We start from the raw sequence: 23,971 nt of genomic DNA on the forward strand, positions 1-23,971 counted from the left end.
TGAACAACAGTCAACCTTTCTCCTTCATCCTATTGTCTTTTGTAGACTTGTCTTCACTGAGTATAATGCGACACCAACTGAAATATATTTTTTAATGGTTTTCTAAATAATTTGGTTGTACAGATGTTATACACTTTTATTTACTCAGAGTTTTATTTGTACCAATTTTACAAAATGTCTAAACTTTATTGGAGCAGTCAGTCTACTGACTGTAGACTAGTAGCTGTAAATGAGCCAGTTAAGTACTTTGGATCATATTCTGTTTCCACTCAAGGGATTGAAAAGGTACTTATATTCATTTTAGTGCTCTGGAGTTATGGATCCTATCCTAAACTTTTGTTGAATAGTAATAAAACATTCCAACACATTCTATGTATCACTCTTTGTCATTTTGCAGGTTGGACTGGTTATGAACCTGCTCTTCACGGTCACAGTGGTTCTGAAATATAAACAAGTCTGGGGAAGTTAATTCTTCCTTCTGTTGCGACATTCAGAGCCAACAAAATAAAGTAGATGAATTAGAAATAGATGAAAAAACACTGACAGTAAATCAACCTGTGAGTCTTATTAATTTAAAAAATGCAACCTTTATTAAACTTACATTTATTCATTATAAACAATCTAAAAGTATTACTTACTACTTTCTGCCATTGGAGGGCAGTATTATGAAGCCCTCACACTCCAGGCTATTACTTAGAACAAGAGTTCTGTCATTGCATCAGTGTGTTTGCATGATTTCCTCTGTTTAATAGATAATAATAAAAATAATAACCAAATATAAACCAATATAAACCAATATAACAAATACCTTTCACCTTTGTAATGATCCAAACAACTCACCGGTCACAGTTTTGTGAACACAGACAGCGCTCTGAGCAGAGAGTGGCATCGATACGTTCACTGCTGGAGAGACAGAAGAAGAGAGCAGCGTGTCAGACATAAATGTCTTCAGATGTTCACAACCTGAGACATCATCAGAATAATCAGAGATCAGAGAATCAGAGTGACCAATACCTGTCAGTAAAGTCAGGACGCCTCGGCCTCTGCACGTGTAACAACAGCTTTGTTACATGACATTTAAAATGAAGGTGATGTATTAAAGATCCCACACACCATTTCTACACATATAAGCTAATTTGAAGTTTGGCCAGCTCACGGTTTTCTTCAAACTGTATCCCTCCTGTGTGCTAAGATAACGTTCAGGTGAATTTGAATTACTCATCAGGGGCTCATTCACCTGCAGCCATTGTTCACCTGTGATGATAATGGCTGTAAGTCAAGTTTTCAGCCGTTCTGGCTGTTTTATGCACAGGGACATGTATGAACAAGAATTGCCACAAGGACTCACAAACTAACATCAGGGAGAGCAGCCACAGAACATAAGTGACAGAAGTGTCCACACATTTTTGGCCACACATGTCATCTCTCTGTCACAGTCACATCAGATGTGTTAATGGCTCTATTCTGCCCTCTGCTGCAAGTCAGTGATGCACACACACCTATAACACTAACCAGCCTTAACAGTTAGACCATTCCCCACCACTACAACCCATAATATTCCCTCAGCTACTTATAAGTATTGCAACATAAAATAAATCAATCTAATCTAATTGTTTGCAGTCCAGTCCAGAAGTGTACGCCGTAACTGTTTAAAAAAGAACACACCGTGTGACTCGGGTCAAAGTCTTTAGTTTTAATGTCTTCTTTTTAATCTTTGGACTTTGGCTGAACAGCTTCGTAGTCTGAGGGGAGAACCGACTCAGAGATACAACAGGTAGGTGCCTTTTAGTTTTTAGATATAGTTTTGGTTCAGTTTTCACAGAGTTTTCAGTGAGTATGACATTATTCAATCTGGAGAAAATCGGTGATAATGTCCCTGCAGTGTTTCTTTGACTCATTCATATAAGACGTCTTCCAGTTTTTACATATATGTTGTGTATTATATATTACCAGTGTTGGAATGTAACTGCGTACATTATGAGGCACATGTACTCAACTTGAGTATTTCCATTTTCTGCAACTTTGATTCCAGTAAACAAAAAAAACAAAACTTAATATCTTTCTTCTGAGACTGTTACATGTACTGCCAATAAAATAACTTTTAGTACTTTGCCTTTCACTTTTACCAAAGTAATATCTGAACACAATGTCTTTAAGCCATTTTTGACAAAGTATACAAATGTAAGGGCACAGTGTGAGTTCATTTTTTAACAGTGTTTGGGGTTTTATTTGCTTTTTTAAACCATGACCCATTAAGAATTCCAGCAACAGTTGCAACCAAGTCATTCAAAAGTTCCCTCACTGCAGGGAACATTTAATTATTAACAGGAAAAAAGTTAATTTTGACCTGCATACAATATCTGTGTGTGTGTGTGTGTGTGTGTGTGTGTGTGTGTGTGTGTGTGTGTGTGTGTGTGTGTGTTACTTTTGATTGCTGAACTGTTGAAAAATGGTGTGAAAATGTTCCTCAATTTAGTAAGAAACCAGTGACTATTTATTAACTCCTTATCAGTAAAGAGCAACCTATTATTATTTAATCATGTTGGAATCATTTTCAATACATTTGGAGATAGTTATTATGGTAATCTGAGTGCAGTTTAAAAGAATTTTCAAATATTTTGGTAGGAAGTTATCAACTAAAATGTGTAGACCCGTAAAAGTAAAAGTGTTAGCCATATTTCCTAACATAAATGGATTCTAGTGATTATTTTTTGGATTTATCTTTACTACTTTCACATCATGAGGCCTTTTTCACTTTCCCAGAATTCCACGATGTTTTGCCTGAATCGTGGACTGTTCAGTTCCATCAGAGGTTCTGTGTTCCAGTACATGGTGGTCCTCCTTCTGACAGGCTGTTTTAGAGGTAACTTACACCCAAACACCAGCACCATGTGAGTCCAGTATGTTAAGTATGTATGTAAGTTCTGAGTGCAGCTTTTTAAATGTGTTCTGTGTTGTTCCAGGCCAGGCTCAGAGGGTTCCACCATCTCTGAGAATGGTGACATTAGTTGGTGAAGACGTGATGCTGCCGTGCCTCCTGGAACCTCCCCTGGATGCTGTTTCAAAGACCCTGGAGTGGGCGAGACCTGACCTGGAGCCCAGATTTGTCCATGTGTGGTATGAAGGTCGAGACCTCCTGGTGAACCAAAACCCGTCTTACAGAGGAAGAACATCAGTGTCCATCGACAAACTGAAGCAGGGAGACCTTTCACTGCTTCTGTCTGCAGTGAAACTCTCTGATCATGGACTCTACAGATGCTACTTTCCCCAAAAAAGTAAAGAATCCACTGTTGAGCTCATTGTTGGTGAGTCAGCACGTGATTCTTTTTGTCCATAATGCTCCTTCATAATGTTTAAAACCACCATGTGTAGCAGCTTCTCCTTCTCCTCCTCAGGTTCTGTCTCCACACCTGTCATATCAACGACTAAATACAACGGCAGTTTTATAGATTTACAGTGTAACTCTACAGGCTGGTATCCAGAACCTGAGGTGTTCTGGCTGGACGGTGAGGGAAACCTCCTCTCTGCTGGACCTACAGAGACAGTCAGAGGTCCTGATGACCTCTATACTGTCAGCAGCAGAGTGACTGTGGAGAAGAGACACAGCAACAGCTTCACCTGTAGAGTCCAACAGAACCACATCAACCAGATCAGAGAGGCAAATATTCAGATTTCAGGTGATTTTCTCTCTAATATCATTTTTGTTTCTTCTTCCAGTTGATGTCTAGTTGTGTATAACCACTGTTCTGTTGTGTGTTTTGTCATTTCAGCTGACAGCCTCGAAGCCACATCTTGTTCTGCTCATGTTGCTGTTCTAGTGGTTTTTGTGCTCCTTGTTATTCTTGCAGCAGCCTGTGTTGTCTGGAAATGGAGACAAAACCAAACCAAAGGTGAGTTTAACTGATGTGACGTGAACAACTGGCCACAAGATGTGTTGATGGTGTCTTTTTTTTTTTTTTGTTTTGTTTTGTTTTATATAATATGAATTAAGGCTCAATTTCATTGGAAAAAGATGTTCAAAAGGAAAAGTCTGTATCGACGATATGATAAAATACTTTGGTGACTTGACCTGATGATCCTCGTGTCACGAGCTGGTTTTGGTTCCAGTCCACCCTGAAACTGCAGATTAGATCTGAGTATGTCAGAAATCAGATCCTGCTACAGATAGTGTTTAACTTTGTAATAAAACACTGTTTATGCTGTAAAATATTCTAATGCTTCATTGTGTCTCTGTGGTGTTCACTCTGACACCTTCTCTCTACAAAATGCATCAGCAGAACAAGTCTGAACTGAATCTGACACTGTTTCCTGTTTTTATTACCACACAGAGACAAAGATGCACAGAGAGGATCAAACTGAAAAGACAGAAAGAAATCAGCTCATGGGAGACAGAGAGAACATGGATAGGTTGCAGGAGAGACTGGTAAGACTTGAAGAGGAGTTAAAGAAGAAAGATGAGAGGTTGAAGAGGAATGAGGAGCAGTTGAAGAAGAAAGATGAGAGGTTGAAGAGGAATGAGGACTTTGAGCAGGAGGTTCATAATAAACTGACTGAACAAAGTGAGGAACTGCAACAGCAGAGAGACAAACTGAAGCAACAGCAGGAGGTCATGGAGACAAACATTAACAATATGGAGAAAGAGATCCAGTCAGTGGAGAAGATGGCAGAAGGTGAACGATTTTACAAAATGAAAGAAATCACATTAACTGCCAAAACTCAGCTGAACAAGAGAAGACAAGAAGATGAAAATCTTCAGCTACAAACAGAGACAATAACGAAGAAAAATCATGAAATGTTAAATATGATCACAGACGGGAAGAAGGAGGAACCACAAGAAGAAAGTCAGTGAGCAGCTGCAGCAGATTCAGAGGAAACACATTATTAGATCGTCGCTGATGTCTCAATATTTTATGGTGCTGATAAAGATTTGTTTATTTCAGTAATCAGACAAACAGTAAAATTATGGTAATGAAAATAATGTAATTATCGTCAATAAGAAAGATCAAAACTGCAACTATTTTCTACAAAATTCTATTATTTTATATTTTGTAAAGCTTTCAGTCATGACTATTGTTTAATTTTACTGGGTTTTTTAAATTGATCTTGGGTTTGGATTCACTTTTGTTTTTTGTGATTAGTGTGACCAAAGCTGACAGAACTGGGATCTTTCTTCATTTCCGTACATGTTGTATGCACAGAAATGACAGTGACTCAGTCTTTGGCAGTGGTTCTCAGGCTCACTTCAACATTTCTGACACAACAAGAATGAAAATAAAATCACACAAGAAAATCAGAAGTGAGAAAAAGAGAATATGTGGTGCACATATATATCTGCTTGTAAAATAAACATCTGTGTCCTGTGATGTGTACAGAAATACAGTATATGTATCCAAGGAGACTTATGCTGTTGTATTTTTCACACTTGCTGTCATCTGCTTTGAAAGTATTGTGGTCAACACTGAAGGGAACTGAACACACAAAGGCAGGCAGGTGAAACAGAAGGTGAGCTTCAATAACAAACTGATGTCTGATATGCAGACAATCCAAAAATACAAGCAACAGTTCTGACTGAAACCAGTCCAAGTACAAACCAGAAACCCAGAGAGGAATCAGAAATACACAGAGCATCACAGAGACACTGGGAACAAACAGATGACCTGATACAGACAGAAGGAGGGACTGATACTTAAATAAACAGGCGGCTGATCAGTAAAGGTGGAACCAATCAGGACAAAGCTTATCTGTGACAGCTCCATACTGCTTAACATTTGCAGTGAAGCAGTTTGTTGTTGTGATGAAAGCTTCAGCAGCTGATCTGTAGCATCAAAACCAAAGAACGTGACTGTTGTTCTGTGTGGGCGAGCTGCCTTCACAGAAACAAACCCACAGCTTCTTTTCACAGAGCTGCAGAGACGCTGTGGTCAGCGTTCACAGGGTCAGTCAGGGTGAACCAGATTATAAAAAAATAGTGAAAGAACAGAAATAAATATGACGAGCAAGAGACTGTGTCTTTACTGAGACCTAAAATATCTTTACGGTTGTTCACCCCATCTCATGATATGCAGCACATCACAAATACAACACACTCAAGCCTAGACATGCTGAAAATAATTTTACTGGTTAATCAGTCACGAAAGTGCTCACGAAAAGAAGCCTCCCATTACAAAACCATAACACAACATGTTACACAGATGACTCTGCCAAGCATCATTAGTTCACTAAACTTCCTCCATCTGTGATCAAATGTGCCTCAATTTATTTCAATTCCATGCAGCTAAAACAAAGATAATGTACAACGATCTTCACTCACAGTTCATCAACCCCTCTACTCATTTCTGAGTTTGTGCACCATGATTTCTTTCTTTACGGTGGCTGATGAGCTTAGTTTGAAAACTGATGTGCATAATTAAGGAAACATGCTGCAAAACAGAAAAAAGATCATCCAGAAATGATGCCAAGTCTAAAAATGTGCAAACCCCAAAAGCAAATGCAACAGAACAACACTGTGACACCCGTTTCCCCATCAGAGTGCACCAGGGCCCTAAAGTACAACTCTCTGATGGTAAGGTTTACCAGTCAGAGAGATTCAAGACATTTAAATGATAAACTATGGGTGCTTCAAGTGATCAGCCATCAACTGATACCAACCCATGTCCAATTCTCACTCCCAACCCTTGCTTTGCTCCTCCTCAGAGTAGTGGTTGAAATCGTCCCTACGAGATAGAACAATCCCTCAAGAGCCTCATTAACCATCAGCTGACATCAACGTTGCTGTTGTTGATATTGTTAACTTCTGGATACAAAATGAATAGTAGAATCCTGCTGGTCTGTGTATTCCAGCTGTGCCTGTCACGCCTCTCTCGGCCACAGGTGCAGAATAAGTCACACCTGTGCGTCCTCGTTCACGGCTCCCCTGACAGTCCTCGTCTCTTCATGAGTGTTTTAGGAGTTGCGGCATCCTTCAGCATGTCTCCTTGGTAGCACAGGCACAAGGGCAGAGGAGAGCAGAGATAAAGAAGCATAAAATAGAGACCTTAAAAGAAATAAATTGACTTTATTCGTGCAGCTCAAGTTACTAATATTTTTTACCTTTGTGTTTCCCAGAGTCTCGTTTTTTCAACACCAACAGCAGCAAAGCCACACAAAAAACTGTGCATACAGTCTTTAGGAGGAAGTAGAGGAGAACAGGAAGTTGGTCGGAACAAAAGGGAACGGTCCCTCTGTGAAATTCTGGAACGACAATACCATTGTTAATGTCCCAACTTTCTATCCAGTTGATTAACCGAACTGTGAAGTCTTTGAGTCAGCAAAGTGATCTGATTTCACTCAGGTTATCTCTCACCTGTGACGGTGAGCTGGCTCACTGCTGATCCTCCAGCTCCAGAGATGCTGCACTTGTACAGTCCTTCATCACACTTGTTGACATGTTGAATCTTCATGTCTCCTGTCGTGCTGCTCCTGATGAACACGTCATTTTTATAGAAGGAGGCTGAGATGTTGGGAGAAGGTGTCCTGGTTCTACAGTGTAAGGTCACATGGTCTCCCTCCATCACTGGGTGGACAGGACTCTCCAGGATCACAGAACCAGCTGAACACAGACATTATTGTTGTTATTGTGAATGATGTATAACATCGGGGATCAACATTTCAGACAGACAGTGTACTTAATGGTTACTATACAAACCAACTGTAAGCTAACTGACTGGAGATTAAACCTGCATTCATTCATACATGGTGATACCTGGTCATGTGGACCAAGCTGGTGGTGCTGTAACACCCACATGGAGACAGCCAATGCAGCAATACACTGAACAGCTCTGTGCAACCAGGAAATACCAAAGTGAGTGATCACGCTGTTGACCTACCAGTGACGCTGATGGTGACAGTCCCACTCTTCTCTCCTTCTCTGGTCTCACACCAGTACTCTCCACTGTCGTCTACATAAACATCTCTGATGATGCAGACGGACTTATTTAAAAATCCCCAGCTTGTGCCACATGAAGAATTTTTACTCGAGATGTTCTTCATCAGTCTCCATCCAAGCGACCTCTGAAAGCCCTCGCAGTAAAAAGCGATGTGCTCGTACTCAAAGAACTGAAGTCTGGTAGGAACAACGCGAGAAAAAACTCCGTCTGACGACAACGAGAGAGATGTAGATGTTGGATGAAGCAGAGAGAAAGATAAGAACTAAACACAAAACTTTTGGCTGCTCTGTAAAGGCTGGAGAAAAGCCAATGAGGGAACGACTAAACAGACAAACAGTTATTACATTAAACAAGTGTGTCATGTATAGATCAAGGAAGCCAATTACAAAATATTATTTTCCTTATTCCTTCTTGTTGTCTGGACATCGTCTCTTAATGATGTTCTTTAACTGCACAACATGTAAACCTTGCTTATGTCTTAGAATAGGTAATAATGCAAAAAAGTGAGTGTTAAACATAACAACAAAATTGAATAGTTACTTTATACTTACAAGCTCTTCGAGCATAGGAACAGTCCTTAACTTGTGTCACCAGCATCAACAACAGATTGACAACTGTACAGACAAAGGAACAGAGTTGTACATAAGACATGTGTATAAATACATCATCCAGCAGAAATAATCAATAAATAAATAGAACATCTCAATAATTTCAGAGGCAGCTCATTGCCTTCAATGCCAACTGTAAAGTAAAAACTCAGTGATGTATATGGATAAGCCTTAATCCATAAAATCTATCATATTTTATCAACTGCTCACATGTTTTTTTTACAATCTTGGTCAGCAAGGTAACTAGTGACTAACAGATGCTGTACATGGCAAATGTAGTTACAAGGGGATTATACACATACAGACCTGAATGTAGTAAAGCTCAAGTATAAAGTATCATCACTCGTCAGTTTTGCTGACACTGACTTTATCTGAAGTAATGACATTAAATTAAACATATATAAGAGTTCGACCTCTCCTGGTCTTCATCAGGACATCACAACATGAGACGGACTCAGTACTCACACAGTCTGATGCAGAGAGATGTGACCTCCATGATGTCCTGCTGCTGACTGAACACAGACAGACTCGTCTGCAGTTGACGTTCAGTGCTGCGTATGAGTTCCTCTTCCTGTGTGGCTAACGCCTGCAGTTATGTTGTTGCTCTGTCATCTTTCTCAGGAGGGAGCTGTCCTACACTGCCCTCTGCAGTAAATCAGCCACTGTCACCACCTGATACTACCCATGAGCCTGAAGACTCGTGTTTCAATAAATACAAATCATTGATGATATTATTGTTATTAGAAGTATTAAAGGTATTGGTGGACAGAAGGTGACTGGAGGTTGCAACAAACAAGCAAACAAACAAAAAATAAAAGTTTAATCAACAAAACATGAGTGAAACTGTAACCATTTACAATGTTCAACCCTAATGTGGAAGACACAGTTTAGACACCTCATACTTATAATGAGTAATTAAGTCAGCACCATGCACACAGTACAGAACATACAGCGTAAAGACTTGTCTGAACAAACAATGTCAGACCTTCAGGGGGCAGCAGTGAGATTAGACAATCAATCATCAGTGTTTTTAAATGTGTGGATGATTGTCCACGTGGTCGATTTGTTTTCAAGATGTGTCAAGCGACATTTACACATAAACACTCAATAATGGAAACCATGCCATCACAGCTTCTAACTTACTGCAATGCAGCATAATTGTGGCATAAAGCATAGGAATACAGATATCCTAAGGCATAGGTATATATCTATATCTGTTACATTACAATCCAAATATTAAAATGTATGAGTATGACTGGAAATATCAGACATTGTGGGATCTTTTGAATGATCTGCAGCCAAGTCCACTAAAAAGCCACAAAAATCCTGAAATATAAGAAAGTTCATCTAAAAGCTAAAAGACTAATTACATGTTACAGTCCTGAGTCCCTTCATACATTCTGGATGTATGAACACTCCACACTAAATCTCTCTTTGTCTTCTCTTCTTCACTCAGATGTCATTGCTCAATCATGCCTTTAAGACACATACAAACATATCTGCAACACACGCATCTGCTTACTTTTACTACACAAGATATCAATAGAAATCCAAAGCAAAGTCTGAGTTTATATTGCCTCATTGATGGTATAATACAAACATCTGTCTTCCATTAGAAGTGGGTTGATACTTGAAGAGGGATCTGGTGTTGCAGTGGAGCTGGATGCTCCTGGTCCTGTTGTTAAAAGAAATAAAATACTACCAGTCAGAAAATACTTTATTCTAAACTATAAAAGAATATAGGCCTTATAAAAAGCAACAATAGAAGGGTTTTTTGGGGGGGGGGGGGGCGGGGGGCCCTACGTAAGAGTTGCATGGATTTTAGGGGACTTGGCTGTAAAGTCTTACCTGTGTTCAAAGTATGTACAACTTGTGCAGTCAAGGATTGACCTGATAGAGAGAGACACAGACAAGGACAGCAAGTAAATTAAACATTGGAATATTGGGATGATGTATGTTGTTATGCTATTGACCAGTTATTGTTTGAATGCATTCACTAGGCCTAAATTTTAGTCAGACTTAATAGTCTCTGTATATATCTCCCCTGAGCTGCACAACTCACTTTGTATGATCATTTCTTTGCAGATGACACCCAACTTAACATTTGTGTTGAAAACTGATACAGATGTTGGTTTATGAAGCACTTAAAGCTGGATCTTAATAACTGTGGCTGTCATCAGTATAATTGTTTTTCAAAGATTGAGAGAAAGAATAATTAATATGAAATACTGTTAATAAGTTTTAATAACCCTATTCCACCTGTACACAGTTTAGACTTACAGTTTTTGTGCTCATGAGCACTCAACCAACAAAGCTCCAAGGTTGCTGCAGACTCACGTCTCTGCTCGGTTGCAGCTTCCTCCTTGACTGTCAAGCCAACACAGAGTCTGCTAACCGTTTCTGTGTGTGGGTTTCATGTGTGGTTTTTGACTGAGATACTAATAAAAAAGCTAAAATTACCACAAGCACCTATGCTCCTGAAGCACACGCAGGTGCAGAAACTTTAAAACCGCACAAAATAAACAAAAGCCTTGATGAAGAGTTAGATAAAAAGGAGATACAACTGAGAGGTGTGCTAAAGATTATTGAGACATTAAAGAACCATAAGAAGGCTCTGAAGGAGCAGAAAGAGAGAGTCTCTGAGATATTTACGGAGATTTTAGAAAAGGAGGTGAAGACAGAGGAAAAGAAGTGGTTTAATAAGAAAAAAGAGATCAAACTGAGAAGAACTGCAGCACGTGATGAAAAACTTAGGAACACAGATCAACTGATGGAGACCACAGAGGAAATGATTATTGCGATGACAGAGATGAAGGTGAGGCTAGAAGAAGACCAGAAACAAGTAAATAAACAACTAAAGGAAGAAAAGAGATTAGATCTTGATGAAAACAGAGTGGTTAGAGAATGAGGACATAAAACGATGCAGAGCCCTTGTTTATGTCACATATCATAGAATAGGAAAATGTTTGAATCTCACTCCCAACAAGTAAAAAAAAAACTTTTTTATTATTAATAGCTCCTTTAACCCATCCCAAGTGAGCAGTGGGTGAGGGTCATGCCTGCTGACCGCTCCAGATCTGAGCCAGCACACTGGCAGAAGAACAAACCTGTGGTGCATGTCTTTATGGTGGGGGAAACCAGAATACCCAGGTGCAAGCACCGGGCGAACATGCAAACTCTAACCAGAAAGGGGTTCTAATCCCACTACGGCAAGAGTGCTTACCACTACTTACCAATGAGTCAAGAATGCTTACCAAAACAGAGCACAAAATATATTTAACAGTATAACTAATGGATATATAGTTAAATATATTTTGTACTCTGTTTTCACATAATGAACATGAACATTCTTTTTTTCTGTTTTTGTTTTTCTCCTTGTCCTCTGATCAGCATCTCAGTTTCATAGTACTTCATATTATTGTTGGTGTTGCATTGCAGTTGTTTTTAATATATTGTAATATTGCGATGACCGATACTGTTTTCTTCAGTGACATGTACAGGCCAATCCTAAATCAAATTTCTTATCAAGTTTTTATAAACTTTTACCAGTCATTGATTATTAATGTGGCATTTGTCAACATGCATGTGTGCGAATAAGAAAAGTGAAGTTGGCTTCCTACAAATTCATGAATCAATACACATATTAAATTCTGTACAGACAAATTGCAATCAAGAGCAGTGTGACAATCTTACATGTACAGACACTCATCATCTTTATTTTCATTCTTGGACTTTTTTTAATGAATTCATTGTATATAACGTAACCAGTATAAACCCTGTAAAAATGCTTTGCAAAATAATTGGTAATACATTTTCAAAATAAGCTACAATTTGCTAACACTACTTAAATCCTGTTCACCAAATATCTGTTAGTGTCTTGTGTGGAATATGGAGACACAATGTAATCACTAAGTCCTAAATGTGTTAAATTATTTTTAATGGCAACTTACCATCACAGCTCTTTGATCAATGTTAATACAAAGACTTTTCTATTCTGTTTAATATAGCAAATATTGTTTAGATAAGTAATATGGAATGTAAACCAGTCTCTCTTCCAGCTGTTGGTGGTTGTGGCTTTTCCCCTACTGCATCTGGTCTGGACCAATTCTGTCACCCTCAGCTGTACCTTTGAGTGTAGTGCTAGTTTTCAAATGTTAGCATGCCAACAGACTGAACTAAGATGATGAACATGGTAAGGAACTGTTCAAATTTATGATTGTCATGCACAAAGCACCACTTAATACAGGCTCACAGAGCTGCTAGCATGGATTTAGACTCTAACTTATGTTGGATTATATTATCATCTGAGCATCAAAAGCTGAATATTTTCATACTGCCAGTGTATTAAGTACACTTTTAGGGTCTGAATTCATCATCTGTTTTCTTTTGTGCTTCTGTGTCTTGTGGTTTCTCAATAAAATCAAACACAACATTTTTATGTTTATATGCACATTTTACTTTGCCTTTTGTGTATTTACATAAGGTCAATGATGAGTACAACATCCATGGGTAAGAGGAACCATTAAGTGTAATAACAATGCTTTATGATTTTTTTAATGTATTTTGTCACCTGCACAACATGAACACAACATAAGCAAACCTTTTTCATTGACAGTGTTTCATCTTTGGAGGGCAGCATTGAGCTATAAGTGCTGACACGTGGACACTTACTTAACACAAAACGTGACATTGTTCACTGTGTCTGCATGTTTTTTTTTTCATTTGACACATTACATTTCACGTTTGTTCATTATAGATCTGTGACACTGATGTTAGTGGTTGACCACAGAGACTACATTTAAAACTCGCAGCAGCAACTCTGTTCTTGTCAGTAGCATCTTCAGATGAGGCAGGTATAGTCAGTCACACGATGATAAACCACAAACTTTCAAAAATAGACTTGCAAAGCTCTCAGATGAAGGCTAATTTGATCTCTAAGTCTGAGAATCACATCAGTCTATTTTAAAATGCTTTCAACTGCCATTCTACTTACAATTTCTTCCGTCATATAACCATGTTTATGTACATATATATAGCAGTATGCCGTAAGGTTGCATTTCTTTCTGTCTTGCAATCACTGTTTCTCATCAGTCCTTCAGTGGATGTTTTTTGCTGTCAGTAACCTGGAAGATACAGAGTTATAGTGGTCAACTGGGTAGAAATACGGTGATATCATATGCATGATCAGAGATTAACACATTAGTCAAGCTTTTATATAACTGTTATTTATTTTACTATGAAGTGATATTTACTAAAATGTGCATTACTTTCCCCTCTCCTTCCTTGTTGTTGTGACAGCATATGTTGCATCCTTCATGTGATAACCTCTTGACTACCTGTAACAATATATTTATTTATATCATGATCAGCCTTCTTTGTGTTTCTCTTGATTCCATTTAAGCATTTGCCAAAGTTGTTCCCCTCTCTGGATAAAATTTTCAGCTTTCCCCACTCAAAAAAAAAAAATGCACATTTCCAAACCAAAAGCAGCATAAAACTCTAAAATCTGTCTATGGGTTTCTCATGAATTCTCGTGAATTATGAAAACAACAAGAAACAAGTTCCAAGAATATGAATCTATAGTAGAAATAATATCATTTAAAGAAAATTACCTCTCTTCTTCTTGGGTTTTCTGACAGTAGCGTATATGGGTATTTGTGGATTAGGTAAACTTCCATGTTCATCCACTGAAAATATAGATATAATAAAGTATTTAGTAGTAGGAAGAGATACAGTTATGTGTTATGCTGCTTTATTTCATGGGGTTCCCAAAGGATGCATCACAGGTCCCCTCTTGTTTATTCTATACATGTTAACTGTAGGGCAAATTTTGTGTAAAGATGCCTTTGATTTCCAGTGCTATGCAGAAGACACCCCACTGTAAGATCTGGCTACTAGACTTGCTGTCATATCTAAATGTATTTCTATAATGGCAGAGTTATAAAATGTCACTGAAGTGTATTGTGCCCTAGCCGAAAAAGAAAAAAAATGGATCAGGATCAGATTATAACATAATTTGAGTTATTCTTATAAAATGTTTTTGCAAGTAGTTACCAAAAACTAATCATGTCATTTCATAAAACCTTTGCTGTTCTAACAATGTTTTCTTTGTCTTTTTATGAATTGAAACGTTTCACATTATGAGGTGATCATTCATGTTGTTACAATGTGAAAGAACTGAGGACAGAGTTAGCAGAGAACAGATGCATGCTTTTGAAACAAGACAAATAGTATATTAAAGAAAATAAATAGTAACAGAGGTTGGATTTAGTATCACTAAGGCAGTGAAGACATCCATTAAAACAGTGTTTGTTTTCTTTTACAAATTGTATTGTGTAATTTTCTCCTGAGACTTAAATCAGTTCAATTCAAAGTTCAAAGCTAAAGTGCAAATGTTGAGGCTCGAGACATTGAGCTCAGACTACACTGTCTAACCTAAATTAATTTCTGAAATGATGGTAATATACAATTGAATACTTGTGACTTTATACTTACCTTCTTCTAATTCTGCTGTTGGTGCATCAGAGGAAACAAATGCAGCTGTACAATAAAACAAACATCCTGGCTTCAGTGAAAAGCAAAAACTTTTTTTTATGTGTATTATTCAAGTTAGACACTTCATTACACAATTTTTAGACTTAATATTAGACTTAAGTATTTTTTCAGTACCTCTGTGTTTCTGACGCTGTAGCAGTCCCAATAAAAACAGCAGTACTACCACACAGAAAACAGCGATGGCCAGTGTTACTATGATGACAAACAGAAGGGAGTCACGGCGAGGAGGTTGAGGAGGAGCCTCATGACTCTCCAGAGACGTTGTGTCTTGAGGTGCAGGAGTAACATATGCTGTAAAACCACAAGAAAAGATGGTTTGATAATATGGAAGTGCTGAATGTAAAACAGTTTACACAATCAGCCAGTAAGCTAATACGTAACTGTCTCATCAAAGTTATATATCATTTCTCTGACAAAATAGGTCAAGGTATTTCTTTCCATAGTTCCCCTATCCATGGATCTGCATCTACATGTTGCTGTTGCATAGGCCAATGTTCTTTGTATTTCTGTTAGATTAGAAAATCTGTGTGTGATACTGCATTGTGACCAAAGTCTGATTGTAGATAGTACTGCTATGTCAACTGTGTTCAAAGACAGATTTCCCCCAATGGAGACAATAAAGGCTAATCTGATGTAAACTACTCTATTTAATGAAAGTAGGAATCTTGTTAGTGTGCCTCAAAACATGTTTTAAATGACCATACCCATCCGTAAAGTACCTTTATTTAAAGTACAGTAAACTGTACTCTAAAAAGTAACTCACAATTCAGACAAATGTAATGGAGTACAGAATAAAATGGAAATCCTCAAATAAAGTACGCTAAAATACACTACTTGAGTAAATTGAGACGTGCCACTACTGGTCTTTCGTCGTCAGTCCAGACTGAAGTAAATTATCATTTTTTGGGTGAATTGCCATGGAAGTTGATTCAAACATTGATGGTCCCCAGAGGATGAATCTTGCAACGTTGGTAACCCCTTGACGTTTTTGTCTAGCACCACCAGAAGCTTGAGATTATGGTTGTTACTGAAATGTCTTAATAACTACCGGATGGAATGACATTAAAGTTGGTATTGACATTCATGGTCCCCAGAGGATGAAATGCAATAACATTGATCCCCTCTCGTTACGTCTCTGAATTTGAGTTCACCAGTGCTATCAATAAGGTGTAAGTATAGAAGCATTTCTTTTACCATCCGTCTGTTATTATGGGATGTAATGAACAACCTTAAGGATTCACTTGACATTGATAATCACTGTTGTTGAGCTTTGTTTTCATACATGATTAACAATGAAACACTGATAAGTCTCACCTCCAACAGCCAGCCAGCTCTCTGCAGAATATCCAGCCCCAGAGATTCTGCACTTGTAGAGTCCTTCGTCAGACCTGGAAACACTGTCGATGGTCATCTCTCCTGTATATCCAGTCCTACTGAAGTGGCCATCTTTAAAGAAATCTGCTGGGAGGTTGGAGGATGTTGCCCTTTTTGTACAGCGCAGAGTGACGCTGTGTCGTTCCATCACAGGGAGAGTAGGACTCTCCAGGATCACGTCACCAGCTGGACAAGAACACAAATCAGCAATTAATCATGCAGAATAAGACCATGATCAATTATTGGACATCATCCAAACATCATCCACTCCACATCATCAGCTGTGGAGTTACACATGGTAACCAGCCAGGTGACCCGGTAACATACCAGTGATAGTTATGTTGACAGAGTCGGTCCGCTCTCCATTTCTATTCTCACACCAGTATGCTCCACTGTGCGATACAAAGGCTGGTTTAATCTTCACTGATCCTGTAGATGTCTCATATTGAGCAGTTTTTGAGGGAACCTTTGTCATCACCCTCCATTCAGCTGGACCGTGAAACCCCACACAGTTAAATGAGATCAAGTCATATTCAAAGAACTGCAGTCTGTTTGGATCAATGTGAAGAAAAGCTGCATCTGTTAGGGAGATAAGAGACAGGTTTCCATCCATAGATAGAATATGGAACAACAACTTGAGCATGTTGGTGTATAATATTCCAAGATTAAAGAATTGTTGAAATGCTTATGTTAGTTCTATCAAAGAAGAAACCTGGACTCACCAGCTTTGTGATCATAGTAATCACTCTGAACATTGAGCAGCAACAATACGTCCACCACTGGAGAGACAGGAGACGAGAGCAGAGCAGAGTTCATGTCTTTAGAATATTTGTATAGCTGTACAGTTACAGCCAACGCACTTAACAACAATTAACACTGCTGACCATCATTAGATTAGGTTTGTATCAAAGGTCCAGGTTTTAGTCTTTTGGATAATTTACCAAAGTGACCAATTAGGAGAAGTAGGTGTGTACTGGAGAAGGGACTTTAAAACGGCCCGCACGGGAGAGAAGGTCGGGGTGGTTACTTGGAGATTTCCTATGATTGAAGGTTCGAGAGGATTTCTGGTAGAGCAGCGGGCAAAGCATTGGGCAGAACTTTGCCAGGATTTGAGAAAACCAGGGAGCGGCCGCCCTGATTTAGATGCAGGCGTGAGATCTGTTTCAGTAAAGATTGCTCTATCATTCCACCCAGCCTCGCCTCCGCAAATTCTTTTATCATCAAATTACACACCAACACCTTTTGATGAAGAGAGTACACCACTTCTCAAGAATTCACACAATATGTATGATAACATTTGACATACAAATGTCTAAAATGATTAAATGATGAAATTATGCCGTTTGATATCCAAAAGGTCATAGGTTAAATGCACTGTGACACAATACCACAGCTCTGGAAGAACAGATTGACTGGTGCACAGATTCTAGTTATTTGTAATAATGATAACGTGATCATAAAGGATAAAGTTTGGACCAGGATCATAACAGTATCGTGCATTGTGATAAACATCCACAACACAGTGATACTGCCCAAAGCAGTTAGTACTTGCTCTACAGCTAGGTGCAAGCTGCACTTTGATATTTAAATACAGTCAGCTGTTAAGAAATATCAAGTTAATGGATTAGATTTGTATGGCGCTTATCAAGTCACCCAAAGTGCCAGTGACAGGGTTCCAGGTTCCATTCATTAACACACAGTCATACTGGTGGTGGTAAACTATATTAGTAGCCACTGGGGCAGACTGAAGGAAGTGTGGCTGCCATTAAGCGCCTACAAGCCCTCCGACCACCACCTCGAACATACTGCAGTCATACACATTCAGACGAGGCAAGGTGGGTGAAGTGTCTTGTCCCAAGCACACAGCATGTAGCAGTTGGTTGGGCGGGGATTGAACCACCAAAAATCTGCCTTCCTTTTTAAAACCAATGGTTACAAAAACAGAACTCACAAAAGATACTACAATATATGAGCTATGATTAACATCACTATGACACAGAAACTTTGAAGTAAGAGGTGTATCTGCAAACACCGCCATATTGTCTACACACGTATAACTGATAATCCTTGATCTGATCGAACCTGGTTTTGTTTTCAATTCAAAGTGTATTCTCTATCAAACTCTTCTGATTAGATTTGCTGTCAGAGTAAAAACAGAAAGCAGACTCACTCAGTGTGATGCACAGCGCTGTCACCTCCATGCCGTCTCGTCTCCAACTGTCTGAAGATCAGACTGAACGCAGCCTAAATATGATGTAGGTGACGGTGCAACACTTCCTTTTCCTGTGCAGCGTAGAGACCATAGCAGTATATAGTATTATAACTGTCAGCCCCGAGTTTCTCTGAAGGATAAAAATACTCAGATTTAGCAGGTCAACCGTCAGAGCCTCTTTGTGTCTGAGTGCAAACTATCAGGTGAAGTAAAGTGAAAATCAGGGTTATTATTTTAACTCTAAAAATTCAGATCCTTCGACCTGTTTGTTGTAGAATTAAGTACTCTCTGCACTGAACACAGTAGACATCCCACACAACAACATACATGTTGGCAATGTGAGTTTTTTAAAAATCACAAATAACTTCACATTTCTTCAGGGTCCATTTTGAGTGCTTATCATGTGACAATGCTGCACTTCCCAAGATACCCTCAGAACTAGCCAGTGGTGTCACACATATAAATGTTGAAACACACCTCCACTGTCCACTCTACCTCCAGTTACAGCACTCGTAATTACTTGTTAAAGCAATATGACATGTATTAGAGAGGTCCGTATGGTCAGAAGGCCTATGACACAAACAAATTTGAAGGTCAAAAGTATGTGGACAACTATGCATTACTACCATCACATAACATGTAACTCCAAAACCATGGTTGTTAATCTGAAGCTCTCACTCGTGCAGTTTCAGTCTTTTGACCAGATTTTGTTTGCTGGCTGCAGGTATTTGTCTCTATTTAGACACAAAGACAGAGCAGTCCACACAGTTTCAGCCATCTTTTCTCTCTTCCTCTCAGACACATTCACAAACTAACAGCTAAAACTAGTTCAATGTCGCCCTCTGTTGTAAATTAACCATTATTATGCATATCAAACAAGATTATTTCATCTATTCTGCCAAAAAACAAGGAAGAAACCCATTGCTACTATATAAAAATAAATCACCTACCGAGGACACTATAGTGCCAAGTTAAAAGTACCACGAAGTTTAAAATTAAAGATGAAAACTGAAAAACCAACAATAGTGAGAAGGACCAGGTCTGCTATTAAAGAATATCAGTTCAGTGTACTCACATCATGACCAGAGTCTGCACGCACTTTTTTTGTGTAAACTTTTTCAAGACAGAATTAAGATAATCATTTCAAAAATATGGGAATTATTAATTTGAGCCTAACTTAATAATAATAACTTTATCTGAACAGCTCTGTTAATGCAACTATCCTGTTCAGAGTGGTAAACAAGGTCTGATGAAAAAATAAAAAAAAGTTAAAACAGTCATACAATTAGATAACAATATGATAAACATTAAAAAGTGCAACGTTTTAGAATCCAATGATGGGCTGAAGCGTTGGAACAAAACATGTCATTATTAGTCATAATCAATATGCTTGATGTGTGATTGTGATTGTGAGATAAAAGTGAAGTGAACTGCATGCAACATTGTTCCTGCAGTGTGAAATCTACACATGCATGTCGATCCGAGCTGCAGTGAAAAGGAATGAAATGCAGTGTGACCAGAGCTTATTTGTTGACAGGCTGCCAGAACAGTTAAGGACTTTGACCTTGCAGCTCGTGAACTGAAGTCTTGCTGCTCGCAAAAAGGTAAGAGGACGTTTTAAATTTCAAATCTTTAAGTAGTCTATCTGTGCAGATTTGATTAAACCGTTCTAAAAAGTTCTGTTTTCAACTGCAGCTGTATCCTCTTTCATCAAAGTTGTTAAGTAGTTAAATGTGATATACCAATAAAACAAGTCACAATAAGGTCTGAATCGATCTAAATAATATTAACTCTGCCATGGCATGGATAGTTTACATGGGGTGAACTTGATGTCTTCAGTTGGAACTCTGCTTCTGTTTTAGACATGATGGTGAATATGTTGATGTGAGAATAGATTATAGTGCAAGTAATCTATAATCTGTTAATGTGTTGCCCTGTGTTTTATGATTTCAGATGGTTGTTTCATGGTCAAATCTCTCTCCGAAAGGACAAGTTATTGTTGGTGTGGCTGCAGTGTGTAGTTCTGCAGCAATTGCTGTATGGATGTGGAAACGTTCCAAAAAATGTGAGACACCAACTCACTTTCTTGTAGCACTGTGTCATGAAGGGGGGTCATTCAGATTTTCCTTACAGCCTTTGAAAATAAAAACATGTTCATAGTATTATCTCTAAATTATTATTTATGAAAATAAGTAACGTAGACATAAACTAATTCAAATCCTCCTTTGACTTTGATCGTGAACTTTCTTAGTGGTCAAAATAATTGGTCGATAAGTTGTGAGATAACAGTGGCCAAAATAAACTTGCTGTTCACATTTTGAAAAAATAAAATGAAAAACAGGTGTAGGCAAGGATTTTTAGCTTTTTTTGACAGAACTGAAAAATCAAACATCAGACTTGGAAAAAAGCTTTACGTGGGTTTAGCACCGCTGTAAATACAAAGTAATTATTGTTTTTGTGCCGTGTCATATAAAACCTTCCTTTAAAAAAAATCATGTCTATGTGTTTACCTCTTGTTATAACCATAATAATAATTGCTTTCTCTCATTTAGCGTCACATTGTTCCTCTTCAAAAGAAGGAAGAAATCAGGACTCAGATGAGATAAAGGCCAAACCTCAACACCTAGAGAAGACAAAAGAAGAGCTGGACAATGAAGTGTACAAGATCATCATGTTTTTATGCCAGCGGAGGCTTCTGGAGAACCACAGGGAGCTGTTCAAACTGCAGCTGGAAGACGTGGAGAGAGAGAGGGAGGACAACAAGGAGAAGATCCAGTCAGTGGAGAAGTTAATAACAGAGAGCGAGAGAGAAAAGGCAACTGAGACAACAGAAGAACTCCTCAGAGAGAAACAGAAGCTGTTAAGTGCTCAGTGGAAGCTGGAGAGGAAAAAGGAAGACCTTGAGAAGTTGCAGCTGAACACAGAGAAAGTGCTGCAGTGTGAAGAGGCAGACGGTCTTCTGACCAGGATGACCGAGAAGAAGCAGAATTTAGAGAAGAAAGAGGAAGGAATGTGAGGAATATTCCCACTTTCAAGAAGAACTTAAATTTAAACTTTACCATGTAGTTGTAGTTGCCTATTTGACATTGCGCTTTGTTGAACATATTCTGTATAAATTATTAAATACAGTGTACAAATAATTGATAACGAATAATAAGTGCAGTTACATGCTAATTATGACCACACCTGGAACGTAACACTGGGGGTTGTTTATAACAGTTTACATTAACTTTGTCGGGGCTTGAGTCAAGTTTGGATGTAAAAAACACCAACTACATTTTTTTTTATCTTTTTTTCATTTATTTTCCACATATTTTCAGTTCCTTGTTGCTGTTTAGGTACACACTTGGTTAGGTTTAGGGGACATATAGTTTGGGTAACTGTATGTGGATTACTTCTGCCATGTGTGAATTTTTGCAGTCTTTCTCTTAACAGCTATGACTTCACAAAAACATGAGTGGTCAGTTACAGTGATGTTCCTGGATCATCATTAACGATATTGTTCCAGGAAGATCACAAACACGGTATGTCGGATCGTTTAGATGTCCACACATGTATAGAACCGACTCTGCAGCCAGCGTGGATCAGGTACTGACACTGACCCTTTTATATAACAGCCATTTACTACAGAAGATATCAACAGCAACAAATACGCGTGTTTAGTTTGGAGGACTTGTTATCAAGACATGTAATTTCACCTCTACTTGAATAAAGTGCTTTTCTGACTTGGCCAAATGTTTTCTTCATTAATACAAAGCCAGTTGCTTCTCATATTTAGAGTGTGACTGTGCTGGACAATACATTAAAGAGTGGGTCATTTCTTTTTGGTCAATGTAATTTTAGTAAATGGACATTACAAATATTATCTTTTAACTGAATAACTAGACTGCACTTGCAACCTTAATAACGTCGTCCTATGTGAAATGTTATTTCAAGATCGTTATATATCTTTCTGTCCCACTATGAGATGGTGTGTTTCACAATAACAGTAAAACAGACAGGTCAGTTTGTTAATGTAGTAATCTATTATGTTGTATAACTGGTAATCATTTACTTTGTCGTTAGTTTTGTGTACAGAGTTAAACAGCAGCTATTCACACAGTTAGGCTGAAAGTGAAAGGAACTTGATATCTGACTGATATGAGTCTCAGATTAGATATTAACCATATTCACCTGACTGGAGATAAAAGTCAGTGTGTAAAATCTTACAGAAAGTTTGATGTTCATTTTGAGTTTTGTTTTACTGTATGTAAGCTTCAAAGATTATTCTACAACGACGCATTCATTTGAATGGGTTTGTTGTTAAATGTCCAGTGATTAACATGGGTGGCAACTCATAGAGAGAATGCTGAACAAGCAGAACACAGGTGAAGATTTTACAGGCAGAGTTTGATCAGGCACATCATTTCTGTGAAGCTGAGGTTATTCATTGAGCTTTTAGAAATTCTATTCTTGTTCATAAGATGTTTATTTCAATGAAGAATTTTATTAAGATGACTGTATTTTATACAAGAATATCCATTAACTATTGGTGGAATTGTGATTCATTGAGCATCAAACTGTTGTTTTGTGATATTAATCTCTCAAACGCCATCAGAGATTTAGCCTGATGCTATATGGTAAAAACCATCCAACATTTTTTACAGAAATGTTAGAGGGATCATTTCTCACTGTGTGATTGATCAAGACATTACTTACATTCATCATTACGAGTTATATAACACCAAAGAGCGGGTGATATTCATACACCAAGCTGTATATGGTGACTTGGGAGGCAGTTTTGTCTCCGTTGACGGAACTGAAGACCGAAGTTGTGAACCAGAGAGAGAAATTGAGACTGCAGCTGGAAGAAATAGAGAACGAAAGAGAGGAAAACAAGGAGAAGGTCCAGTTAGTGGAGAGGGAGATAGCAGGGAGTGAGAAGGAAAAGACAACTGACAGAACAGAGGGCTACCTGAGAGAAAAGAAAGCCCTTTTAAATGCTCAGTGGAAACTGGAGAAAAGAAAGAGGGCATTATGGTGACAGTGACAGACAGGAAGAGGAAAGTAGAGAACCAACAGGAAGTGATTAACTCAACCCTGGAAGAGATAGACAGTGATAACGAAAACACTCACCTTCACGGAGAGTAGTCGGGAAGTTCAGTTTGTAAAACCAGTTGTAAACACAGTCAGTTAAAATGCCATTAATGATTCTATATAAATAAATAAATGTTGAATACATAAATACCTTTTTTTCAATTAATTCATAAATGACGGATAAAGTATTTTATGGTATGTTAGAAATTACTATCGTTTAA

General features: G+C 38.2%; 4 protein-coding genes across 5 annotated transcripts in view; 3 read left to right on the top strand and 1 right to left on the bottom strand.

The window, feature by feature from the left end:
* Window positions 1-23,971, top strand: part of LOC119026851 (butyrophilin subfamily 3 member A2-like) — a 33,424-nt gene that overhangs the window by 3,183 nt on the left and 6,270 nt on the right. The window lies entirely within an intron of this gene.
* LOC119026849 (butyrophilin subfamily 3 member A2-like) lies at window positions 1,736-5,008 on the top strand. Its single transcript, XM_037111448.1, has 6 exons — window positions 1,736-1,774; window positions 2,764-2,863; window positions 2,964-3,305; window positions 3,396-3,677; window positions 3,771-3,890; window positions 4,329-5,008. Exons 2-6 carry the CDS (start codon window positions 2,773-2,775, stop codon window positions 4,847-4,849), a joined length of 1,356 nt encoding a protein of 451 aa, XP_036967343.1. The 5' UTR covers window positions 1,736-1,774; window positions 2,764-2,772; the 3' UTR covers window positions 4,850-5,008.
* Window positions 10,714-18,974, bottom strand: LOC119026888 (low affinity immunoglobulin gamma Fc region receptor III-like). 2 transcript variants are annotated; one of them, XM_037111542.1, is made up of 9 exons: window positions 18,633-18,974; window positions 17,185-17,241; window positions 16,790-17,041; window positions 16,403-16,648; window positions 15,203-15,379; window positions 15,029-15,073; window positions 14,146-14,220; window positions 13,801-13,869; window positions 10,714-13,656 (listed from the first exon to the last, which is right to left on the bottom strand). In XM_037111542.1, the coding sequence occupies exons 1-8, from the start codon at window positions 18,661-18,663 to the stop codon at window positions 13,847-13,849; spliced, it is 906 nt and encodes a 301-aa protein (XP_036967437.1). In that variant the 5' UTR covers window positions 18,664-18,974; the 3' UTR covers window positions 10,714-13,656; window positions 13,801-13,846. The 2 variants fall into 2 exon arrangements, with proteins under 2 accessions (XP_036967437.1, XP_036967439.1); XM_037111544.1 differs by lacking the exon at window positions 13,801-13,869.
* LOC119026907 (chromosome partition protein Smc-like) lies at window positions 20,165-22,188 on the top strand. Its single transcript, XM_037111586.1, has 3 exons — window positions 20,165-20,278; window positions 20,628-20,739; window positions 21,227-22,188. The coding sequence occupies exons 2-3, from the start codon at window positions 20,628-20,630 to the stop codon at window positions 21,688-21,690; spliced, it is 576 nt and encodes a 191-aa protein (XP_036967481.1). The 5' UTR covers window positions 20,165-20,278; the 3' UTR covers window positions 21,691-22,188.

Source organism: Acanthopagrus latus, chromosome 10 (genome assembly GCF_904848185.1).
Source record: "Acanthopagrus latus isolate v.2019 chromosome 10, fAcaLat1.1, whole genome shotgun sequence".
In the NCBI taxonomy this organism is placed as follows: Eukaryota; Metazoa; Chordata; class Actinopteri; order Spariformes; family Sparidae; genus Acanthopagrus; species Acanthopagrus latus.

Bases quoted from the DNA above. Each gene is read 5' to 3' on its own strand.
- LOC119026849 (XM_037111448.1), top strand. From the start codon at position 2,773: ATGTTTTGCCTGAATCGTGGACTGTTCAGTTCCATCAGAGGTTCTGTG. The intron at 3,306-3,395 runs GTGAGTCAGCAC...TCTCCTCCTCAG, and splicing joins CACTGTTGAGCTCATTGTTG to GTTCTGTCTCCACACCTGTC. The intron at 3,678-3,770 runs GTGATTTTCTCT...TTGTCATTTCAG, and splicing joins GGCAAATATTCAGATTTCAG to CTGACAGCCTCGAAGCCACA.
- LOC119026888 (XM_037111542.1), bottom strand. From the start codon at position 18,663: ATGGAGGTGACAGCGCTGTGCATCACACTGA. The intron at 17,242-18,632 runs GTGAGTCTGCTT...CTGTCTCTCCAG, and splicing joins AGCGCTGTGCATCACACTGA to TGGTGGACGTATTGTTGCTG. The intron at 15,380-16,402 runs GTGAGACTTATC...GTGGTTTTACAG, and splicing joins GAGCTGGCTGGCTGTTGGAG to CATATGTTACTCCTGCACCT.
- LOC119026907 (XM_037111586.1), top strand. From the start codon at position 20,628: ATGGTTGTTTCATGGTCAAATCTCTCTCCGAAAGGACAAGTTATTGTT. The intron at 20,740-21,226 runs GTGAGACACCAA...TCTCTCATTTAG, and splicing joins GTGGAAACGTTCCAAAAAAT to CGTCACATTGTTCCTCTTCA.